The sequence below is a fragment of the Hyla sarda genome (assembly GCF_029499605.1).
Source record: "Hyla sarda isolate aHylSar1 chromosome 1 unlocalized genomic scaffold, aHylSar1.hap1 SUPER_1_unloc_3, whole genome shotgun sequence".
Lineage (NCBI taxonomy): Eukaryota > Metazoa > Chordata > Amphibia > Anura > Hylidae > Hyla > Hyla sarda.
In genome coordinates this window covers 1,291,349-1,302,720 of record NW_026607589.1, presented here as the reverse complement: position 1 = coordinate 1,302,720, position 11,372 = coordinate 1,291,349, and the positions used below count along the sequence as shown (strand labels likewise).

The following is an 11,372-nucleotide window of genomic DNA, read 5'->3' as shown; positions in this document are numbered from 1 at the left end:
TACTCTTGCCCCACACCCAGGCTCCGACTAAATGGTATACTTACTCCACACTTCGATATCTGGAATGGGACACGCCAGGGCTGTCCATTGTCACCCTCCCTTTTCATCCTAACAATAGAGACTTTGATCCAAAAGATCAGGCAGACCAACACTATACAGGGCGTTCAGGTTGACAGTTATGTCCATAAAACAGCAGCCTTTGCTGATGACTTGCTCCTTCTCATCTCTAACCCCAATGTAGCGCTCCCCCACCCCGATGTAGCGCTCCCCAGGTATTAGATATTTTTAACTCATACGGTTTAGCTTCTAACTTTAAGATAAATGTCAGTAAATCTGAAATCCTTAATATAACGCTTCCTGACATGGCTGTGCCCCCCTTAAGGCCCTAGCCCCCTTCCGCTGGCCTGATAATCATATTACATACTTAGTTAGTTATTCAACTTAACCAAACATCCTTCCTCACTCTATTCAGAAAACTATTTACCGCTATCACATAAAATTAAAGCGCAACTGTGGGACTTTAAGCTTCCCATGACCTCTTGGCTAGGTAGGAAAAAACATTTAAAAAACATTTATTCTTCCACAAGTGCTTTATGTTTTACAAACAGTACCCATTGCGGTTCCAAATTACTTTTTTAAGTCCTTACGCTCTATGTTTACCTCTTTCTTATGGTCGGGCAGGAAATTTAGGTTGCCCTATAGGCTTCTGACACTGAAACCAACAACAGGTGGTGTGGGTCTACCTGACCTCTCCAAATATTATTTGGCAATCCATCTCTCCAGATGGCTGCACTTGACGTGCCCACCGCCTAGACTTTTATTTGGTGAAGTGGAGAGAACTTTGATGGAGGATATGACTTACGGGGCACTCTGGTCTTCTCTACCAAGTACTACACTCCCAAAAAATGCCAACCCCTTGAGCATTGGGACCATTAGAGCTTATAGACAGTACTTGAGCTCAGGCCTAATATCTCCCCAGTCACTCACTTAGAGAACTTACCTTTATATGCAGGTTTAGATACTAATCATTTTCCTGATGCATGGAAGGCATTCCGGAACCTCACAATAAAAGATTTTTACTCAGGTGAGTCTCTTGATCCACTCTCATTGCTCCCCTCATCCGCTAGGTCCACCTACAATTTCTTGTCTCAGTTTCTTGTCTCAGGTACCCTCTCCCATATTTGGCTTAACTGCCCCAAGATCAAACCCTTCTGGAATGAAGTTTTGTCAATTATTAAGACTGAACAGAAGATCCCCTTTCAGCCCCCCCCCCCCACCCCTTTTTTTGCTTTGGGCACCTGACCCTCATTTCCACCCTAAAAAATCTGACCTAACAACGTCCATGCTGACCGCAGCAAAGCTTCTAATACCAGCCAACTGGAGATCTACGGAACCTCCCACGATTCCTAGTTGGCTGGACAAAATAGATCATATCTGTAGAATGGAGGAGTTAGCGAGTTGGGAGATGAGAAACCCCGCCATTTTCCTCAAAGTATCGGCTCCTTGGAAAATATATCACTCAACCAAACCTGCCACAGCCCCTTCTGGATCACTCCGTACCTTAATTGGTCCCCCTCCCCCTTCCGCCCCTGAACCTTCTGATTTATTTAAATGTTTCTGCTTTTTCTTATGCCTCTCGCCATATTGCTTTTTTCTACTGATTCACATTTTTAACCCACAGTTGACCTGCTTTTTACTGTACCTGTTCTGTTTGCCATGTCTTGATTCTGCATTTGACTTGCTTATTACCGCTCTTGTTCATATTTCCTGGTCTGTATATAGTTGCATCTCTCTCTTCCTTATTGTTGATTTGGGAGACACCTATAAATAGTTTCCACTAAATGTACCCTCTTATCTGTACCCCCCCCCCTTCTCTACCTATTCCTTCCTCGTTCTCCTTGCCTCTTACACTCCCTTTCCATCCTTCTTACTTCCCTTCCTCTTTTCTATTATTCTCTATTCCCTATCCCAATCTCCTTTTCTGGTCTCTTACTTCTTCTTGACTTTAAGGAAGAGCTCATTACCTTTTTTATTTGCATTGCATGCACCTTTTTGATTGTTTTAGATCAGTTAACATTGTGGCCTGCGTGCCGCTTCGCCAATGTTATCACTGTATACTAAGTCACCTATCCCTTGACTTCTGAGTGATTTCCTATCTTTGTTATCTACAATGTTAAACTTGTAAAACTCAAAAATAGAATTGAAAAAATAAATAAAAATAATAATAATTATAAATATACATCTGCAGGGATCTGTCTCACAAAGCCATTCTGATAGCAGGGACACCTTACAAGGAGCAGGGACATTGTCTTTGACAGGTGTCCCTGCTCTCCAGCATAATTTCAATGGTGCCCTATACTATTTAGATCCCATAACGATCCAGGAAATTACATTTTTGCATCTTCATTTGTTTCCTCCTCTCCTAAGAGCCATCACTCATTTTTCCATCTCCAGACCCTTATGCTTGTTTTTTGCGGGAACAATCATGCTATGTGCCGTAAAATTGACTTGTTATCCTGATAGATCAGGTTGGTACGATCGATATGTATAACATAGCATTATCTTTTTCTCTTTTTTTTTTTTATTTTAACTTATTTTACTGAAAAGTGAGTAAAGAGACGTACAGTGTAAGTACAGACCATGGAAGTCTATGACAAAATCCCATTCAGCACAGCATGATGTATACAGAGTGAGGACAGCTGCATAACACAGTCACTGACTACAGACACAATACAACCTAAACCGGGAACCTTAACCACAATAGACATATATTTACGTCCATTCCCGGCTCCCATTATGTGAATCGTGCTCAGGAGCTGATCGCGCTTCATACTCGATGGGTCTCGGTTTCTATCAGAAACCAGGACCTGCGGCTAATACCGGACATCGCCGATCAGGCTGATGCCCGGTATTAACCCTTTGAGATGCCGCGATTAAAGTTGCGGCGTCTAAAACGGAACAAAACACATGCTGGTTAGCTCAGTGGGCTGTTCAGGACCGCCGGGGTGAAATCTCTGCACGGAGATCGCAGGATCAGACATCTTATCCCCTATCCTTTGGGTTGTCTGATGAGCACAGTCAAACAGATTTGTAAATTACTTTTATTTAAAAATCTTTATCCTTCCACAACTTATCAGCTGCTGTATGTTCTTTTTGTTGTGTAGTTCTTTCCAGTCTGACCACAGTGCTCTCTGCTGCCACCTCTGTCCGTGTCAGGAACTTTCCTGAGCAGGATCAAATCCCCATAGCAAACCTCTCCTGCCCCAGACAGTTCCTGACATGGACAGAGGTGGCAGCAGAGAGCACTGTGGTCAGACTGAAAAGAACAACACAACTTACTGAAGTAATTTAAATTCTGAATAACTTTATAGCACCAATTGATTAAAAAACAATTGTTTTCCATTGGAGTAAAAAATGTATTACAGTAGGTGACTGAGCAGAATCTGTGACTGTTCTCTGCATTTAGTGGTTACTACTCACCTGGGCGGTTACCTGTAGGAATGTCCTCCATATACTGCTTATCACCGCTCACATCTGTCTCTTGTTGTTCTTCCCTTAAGTCTGTAGTATTACTATAGATCAGATCTTTTCTTGTTGAAATGTTGTCCTTATACTGCTCATCACTGCTCCTATCTGTCTCTTCTTCTTCCCTTAAGTCTGTAGCATTAATATAGATCAGATCTTTCCCTGTAGGAATGTCCTCCTTATACTGCTCATCACCGCTCACATCTGTCTCTTCTTCTTCCTTTATGTCTGTAGCATTAATATAGATCAGATCTTTCCCTGTAGAACTGTTCTTATACTGCTCATCACCGCTCATATCTGTCTCTGGAGCATTAATATTGTTCGGATCTTCTCCCTGATTCATAAGATGTGGAAGAAATATTGTAAAAGTCATCAGTCAGTAGGAGAAGTCACGTGGGATGTCATAGATGAGCAGGAGATGAGGAGTCATGGAGGGTGAGGGGACTGACCACAAGAGCTTCACAGCCCTTCTACAGATCATAGGGAATATCTCCATCTACCTGATCATCCTGTGGAAGAAGAAGACGGGGACACCTATCTGGTGCTGTTCTCTTACTGGATCTGACTGTAGGGAACACATACAGAGACTGCATTCATTCTTTACATACAAATAATGAGAGGACGTGTGTACATAGTCATGTCTATTACCTGGTGATGTGAGGGGCTGCTGATCCTCCATCATGACCTGATCCTTGTACTGATCCTTGTGTCCTTCTACATACTCCCACTCCTCCATGGAGAAATAGACCGCCACGTCCTGACACCTTATAGGAACCTGACACATAATGATACAGTCATCACCCCGACCCCTCCAGTGGTGTTACTGTATAATGTCCCAGCATTCCCAGCAGTGTCACCTCTCCAGTCATCACCAGACCCCTCCATTACTGTATAATGTCCCAGCAGTGTCACCTCTCCAGTCATCACCAGATCCCTCCATTACTGTATAATGTCCCAGCAGTGTCACCTCTCCAGTCATCACCAGACCCCTCCATTACTGTATAATGTCCCAGCAGTGTCACTTCTCCAGTCATCACCAGACCCCTCCATTACTGTATAATGTCCCAGCATTCCCAGCAGTGTCACCTCTCCAGTCATCACCAGACCCCTCCATTACTGTATAATGTCCCAGCAGTGTCACCTCTCCAGTCATCACCAGACCCCTCCATTACTGTATAATGTCCCAGCAGTGTCACCTCTTCAGTCATCACCAGACCCCTCCATTACTGTATAATGTCCAGCAGTGTCACCTCTCCAGTCATCACCAGACCCCTCCATTACTATATAATATCCCAGCAGTGTCACCTCTCCAGTCATCACCAGACCCCTCCATTACTGTATAATGTCCCAGCATTCCCAGCAGTGTCACCTCTCTAGTCATCACCAGACCCCTCCATTACTGTATAATGTCCCAGCAGTGTCACCTCTCCAGTCATCACCAGACCCCTCCATTACTGTATAATATCCCAGCAGTGTCACCTTTCCAGTCATCACCAGACCCCTCCATTACTGTATAATGTCCCAGCAGTGTCACCTCTCCAGTCATCACCAGACCCCTCCATTACTGTATAATGTCCCAGCAGTGTCACCTCTCCAGTCATCACCAGACCCCTCCATTACTGTATAATGTCCCAGCAGTGTCACCTCTCCAGTCATCACCAGACCCCTCCATTACTGTATAATATCCCAGCAGGGTCACCTCTCCAGTCATCACCAGACCCCTTCATTACTGTATAATGTCCCAGCAGGGTCACCTCTCCAGTCAGCAGCTCCATCATCTTGTTGATGAGTTCTCGGATCTTCTGTTCCTCCATTTCCTCATGTATCAGGGAGTGAGGTGGGGGCCCCGGGATTGGGCTCAGGGTTCTTCCCCATCCTTCACACACAGGGGCCCGACAGCGCCCACTAGAGGACTTCTTCACTACTGTGTAATCCTGTGTATGGAAAGACACATTAATATCACTACATACATTCCCAGAATCCCTCACCTCTCCAGTCATATCCATCTGTTATTACATAGATAAGAATGAGGTCATGTGACATCACTCCCAGAATCCCTCACCTCTCCAGTCATATCCATCTGTTATTACATAGATAAGAATGAGGTCATGTGACATCACTCCCAGAATCCCTCACCTCTCCAGTCATATCCATCTGTTATTCCATAGATAAGAATGAGGTCATGTGACATCACTCCCAGAATCCCTCACCTCTCCAGTCATATCCAGCTGTTATTACATAGATAAGAATGAGGTCATGTGACATCACTCCCAGAATCCCTCACCTCTCCAGTCATATCCATCTGTTATTCCATAGATAAGAATGAGGTCATGTGACATCACTCCCAGAATCCCTCACCTCTCCAGTCATATCATCTGTTATTACATAGATAAGAATGAGGTCATGTGACATCACTCCCAGAATCCCTCACGTCTCCAGTCATATCCATCTTTTATTACATAGATAAGAATGAGGTCATGTGACATCACTCCCAGAATCCCTCACCTCTCCAGTAAGCCGGAAGAGTATCTGTAGGGTGAGGTTTATGATCCTGTCGGCCATCTTGTTCCTGTCTCTCTCCATGGTTGATGGGTCATCCAGGAGAATTCTCTTATATAGAAGATATCAGCAGAGGATCCTGGATTGGAGAAACCTGAAGGGAAGAAGAGGAGACGATGATAAACCGCACCAGATTCTATGGAGAAATAAAATCCATTTCCTGGAGATAATCTGGGGAAACATCTGAGGAGACATTATAGGAGTTTTCAGATTTCTCTATAAAACAAAATCCATTGTCCGAGGGCTGTAAAATAAGAGACTAGAGCGCACTCACCTCTCCCGTCCAGTGGTGGCGCTCTGGTCCTCCAGGTCTTCTGAGGTCGCTCTCCCTGCTCTGCTGAAGACGTTGTGAATCCATTTCTCCTAATCTCTGAGGCTGCGGTGTATTCAGAACGTCTTCATCAGAGCAGGGAGAAGAATAGAGGGATTCAATATGACATTGTCCAATGAAGAATACTGAAATGTGTCCACTAGGGGGCACAATATACATCACAATTACATCAGGATTTTATGTGAATTGTGATATGTCCCCCCGGAAGAACCTGCTATTACCTGCAGACATCCCGTGGGGGGCAGTATAGGCAGGAAATCATGCAAACAACCGCTGGTCGGCACGGCGCTCCCTAGAAAAACAACCGTACAGCGCCATGTCTAAGCCACGCCCACCTACAATATTTTATTACAAAAATGAGATATAAACTTATTAGGGGAGGGGCTTCTATTACAATCCCTGAATAACGCTCTGCCATAGTGATCAGTGTTATCGGTGCTCGGCTTATACAGGCTGTGGAGGTGTCTGTATACTTAGAGCACTGATCTGAGCACAGAGCACGGTAAGGGGCCCTCCGGCCGTCATCTCAGCTGATATAGACTCCGCCCCCAACAACTGTTTTTTACTATTAGATCCTGCAATCGACTTTGATCATGGAATCTAAAGGGTTAATGGCGATGAGCGTCATTAGTGGTGAGTCCTGGCTGCTTATAGCTCCTGAGCTCACCTCAAAGTCCCATATGGGGCACAGAATGTAAATATACATCGTGTCCTTAAGGGTTAATAATAAACATCCCCAATAATCCTGATAAGATGGTGACCGCACACACATACCTGTATCTGTAGAGAAGCCGTGTGCTTACAGGACCTGCGATGATGTCACCGTCATGTGATCAGTCACATGGAGGAGGAGTCACATGATCAGGGGCTGCCGCTCTGAGAGATCTCCACACACAACACAACAGCAGTGACTGCCCCACCAGGACCTGCTCTGTATCTGCTACATGCTGGAGGTGTAGGACCTGTGATGATGTCACAGTCATGTGACCAGTACATTTGTGGGGGGGGGGGAATTTAGCAGTATAGATGTGACTGTGGCTAAAGGACCTGTGGGGAGGATCATGTGACTGGAGTGGGTGGGGCTCAGCAGGGCAGGATAGAAGAGATTGCGATTGAAGGACCTGTGATAATGGTCATGTGACAGCAGAGTCCTGTATACACTGAGCAGATGAGCCTAGAGCAGCAGCCCCTGATCATGTGACTCCTCCTCCTCCATGTGACTGATCACATGACGGTGACATCATGCAGGTCCTGTCAGCACACGACTCCTGTACAGTCTGCAGGTGGAGGTATGTGTGAGGTCACATGTGGTGTCTTAAATGTTTTTGTACTATTAACCCCTTTAGGACCCGGCAGTTTTGAGTTTTAACCCCTTAAGGACACAGTGATTTCTCTTTCCAATTTTTTCCTCCTCGCCTTCTAATAGCCATAATGATTGCAGTTTCCTCATTACAAACCCATATGAGTTTTGTTGTTTTTTTTTTTTGCACCACCAATTTGTACTTTGTAATGACATCACTCATTTTACCGCATAAAATACAACAAAAAATATTATTTGTGGGGTGAAATTGAAAAAAAAAAGAAGCAATTTTTAAAATCTGGGGTCTTTTGAATTCTCTTTATTCTGTAGGGCCAAACGATTACAATGATAAATGATTTATATAGGTTTTATTTTAACACTTTTAAAATATAAAAAAGTTCTAAATTTTTGTACAATAATAAGTCTGTATCAGATTGTCCTACCTTGTCCCCTATAACTCTCTTATTATTCCGTATACGGGGATGTATGAAAGTCATTTTTTGCGCTGTGATCTGTAATTTTTATCGGAACCACTTTAGTTTTGATGAGACTCTTTGATCGCTTTTTAAGACTTTTCTTTTGGTCCATGAAGTTGTATTTTATTACGTTTACGCCATTGACCGTGCGGTTACACATATGTTTAGATTTATTTTTGTTTAAATGATTTCATTTAAGAAAAACAAATTGGTAAATGGGGAAGATTCAATCGTTTATTAGGGGAGGGGCTTATTCACATTAAGTTAATGTTCTTTTTACCTTATTCCCAGTTTTTTAGTCCCTGTAGCAGACTATTACATGGAATCTATAGATTACATACACTGATCAATGCTGTGATGCTGAGGCTGCCTGCAGGATTGGAGCGTCGTTCAGACAGCATGGAGCGAGGTTAGGGACCTCCACCTGTTCTCTCAGCTGACCAGGACCCCGCTATTTCACTGTGGGTGTCCTTATCAGCTCCACTGAGCTACCGGAAATAGATTTTTGGCATTGGTGATGTCCAGCATTAGCTATGAGTCCCAGATGCTGATAGCAGGTAGGACCTAGGGGCTATGAATCGTGCTGAACTCCTGACTGTGCTTCATAGACTGGCAGCGGCCTCCCTCCCCTCCAAATCTTATCACTTTAATGACAGGAGTCCCTGCTCTGAAAGGGGTTTCCTGCACAAGAGCAGAAGATATGCCAGATTTGATGCATCTCTTGCTCCGGAGCTGGGCCCATGGCTATACATTATATACCTCCTGCCCAGTCAGCCATGAAGGAGTTAAATGGTGGTGATGCATTGCCACTTATCTTTTTTGGGGCCACACACTATACAGATAGCTGCTTATTGTCCCTTCTACTCACTGGGATAAGAACAACCAGTCTAGCTAGGGTTAAGTGGCGCACAGCACTGCCAATTCTATCCTTAGGGGCCAGACAGTAAGCAGCCATCTATATAGTCCCGGGGGAGGGGAGCAGTGATACTATGAAATATCACTTAACTCCTTACACTCCATGGGACGGGCGCTTTGGGTATAATGACCTGAACTGACAGCTGGATCATCAGACATGCGGTCAGTTCGGGACATGTGACCATAATATAGAGGATCTGCCCCGACAAGTATTCACCTCATCATCCGAGAGCAAGAAGATAAATCATGTGCAGGAATATCCCCTCAAATGTCTCCATATAACATCCTGGAATTGTATAGAATTAAATGTTTATTCACAATACAGGTTCCTATAAGGTGTCAGGACGTGGCGGTCTATTTCTCCATGGAGGAGTGGGAGTATGTAGAAGGACACAAGGATCAGTACAAGGATCAGGTCATGATGGAGGATCAGCAGCCCCTCACATCACCAGGTAATAGACATGACTATATACACACGTCCTCTCATTATTTGTATGTAAAGAATGAATTCAGTCTCTGTATGTGTTCCCTACAGTCAGATCCAGTAAGAGAACAGCACCAGAGAGGTGTCCCCGTCCTCTTGATGAGCAAAATATGGAGGTCATTACTACAGAGAAAGATCTCCTCTATATTAATGCTACAGACATAAAGGAAGAAGAAGAGACAGATGTGAGCAGTGATGAGCAGTATAAGGAGGACATTCCTGCAGGGAAAGATCTGATCAATATTAATGCTACAGACATAAAGGAAGAAGAAGAGACAGATGTGAGCAGTGATGAGCAGTATAAGGAGGACATTCCTGCAGGGAAAGATCTGATCAATATTAATGCTACAGTCATAAAGGAAGAAGAAGAGACAGATGTGAGTGGTGATGAGCAGTGTAAGGATGACTTTCCCACAGAGAAAGATCTGATCTATATTAATGCTACAGACATAAAGGAAGAGGAAAAGACAGATGTGAGCGGTGATGAGCAGTATAAGGAGGACATTCCTACAGGGAAAGATCTAAACAATATTAATGCTACAGAAATAAAGGAAGAAGAAAAGACAGATGTGAGTGGTGATGAGCAGTATAAAGAGGACATTCTGACAGGAAAAGATCTGGATATTATTAATGCTACTGATATGAAGGAAGAAGAGACAGATGTGAGCAGTGATCAGCAGTATAAGGACATTCCTACAAGTAACCACCCAGGGGAGTAGTAACAACTTAATATAGAAACTGTAATAATTGTGTAGAATTCTTTAATCTCTCTGTCCTGTCTCTTGCTGTATATTCTTCTATTCACCCAAAATGTAAACTAATGTGATTCTACAGCTGGAATATGGACAAGAAATATCCCTATGTGTACGAGGCCATCACACCCGCTCTCATAGACTCGCACTGAGGGGGCACAGTGTGACATCATGACCCCCGCAGCCCACACCCAGCGCTTGGAACTAAATGTTCTGACCGCTGGGGCAGTGGAGTACCCCTTAAATCTCCCTGTCCGTTCTCCCTCTGCGGCAGAGCAGCTCATGTCCATGTAACAGGGGATGAGAACTGTGGCCAAGAATTCAATAGAGTTCTGTATTGTAGCAGCAGAAGTGTGCTGGGATAAGGAAGCGCTGGTGGACACGTTCTCTCGTGGACTCTCTGATATTATACAAGATGAGATTGTGGTCAGAGATCTCGAGGAGCTTTTGTCTTTTACTATCCTAATTGTCTCCCTCACCTCCCATGCCTCCGACGCCTCCCATGCCTTCATCACCTCCCCCGCCCCCCATGCCTCCCCCTCGCCTCGCCCCCCTCACCCAATTATTTTATAAAATAATCTGCGCTGTGGTCTGTAGCTTTTATCGGTACCATTTCCGTTTTGATGGGACTTTTTTAATCACATTTTATTAATATTTTTATAGTATATGACGTGACCAAAAATGCACAATTTTGGACTTTGGTATTTTTTCACCTGTACGCCATCGACCGTTTGGCTAACCTTATATTTTAATAGTTCGGACATTTATGCACACGGCGGTACCACATGGGATTTTTTTCTTTTTTTTTATTACACTTCTTTAACCCATTAACAACAATGGACGTAAATGTACGTCATGATGCCGTGCTACTTAACGCACCATGACGTACATTTACGCGCTGCCATGACTGCGAGCCAGGGACCCACCGGTAATGGCGTACATCCGCGATCACGCGGATGTCCGCCATTAACCCCTCAGATGCTGTGATCAATACAGATCACGGCATCTGCTGCAGTTCGGTATTTTGAAT

At 44.1% G+C, this 11,372-nt stretch overlaps 1 protein-coding gene across 1 annotated transcript; it reads left to right on the top strand.

Moving 5' to 3' along the window:
* The first annotated feature begins 7,592 nt into the window (after nucleotides 1-7,592).
* Nucleotides 7,593-10,309, top strand: LOC130298179 (gelsolin-related protein of 125 kDa-like). The gene is made up of 3 exons (XM_056551091.1): nucleotides 7,593-7,704; nucleotides 9,432-9,558; nucleotides 9,642-10,309. Exons 2-3 carry the CDS (start codon nucleotides 9,471-9,473, stop codon nucleotides 10,307-10,309), a joined length of 756 nt encoding a protein of 251 aa, XP_056407066.1. The 5' UTR covers nucleotides 7,593-7,704; nucleotides 9,432-9,470.
* The last annotated feature ends 1,063 nt before the right edge of the window (nucleotides 10,310-11,372 follow it).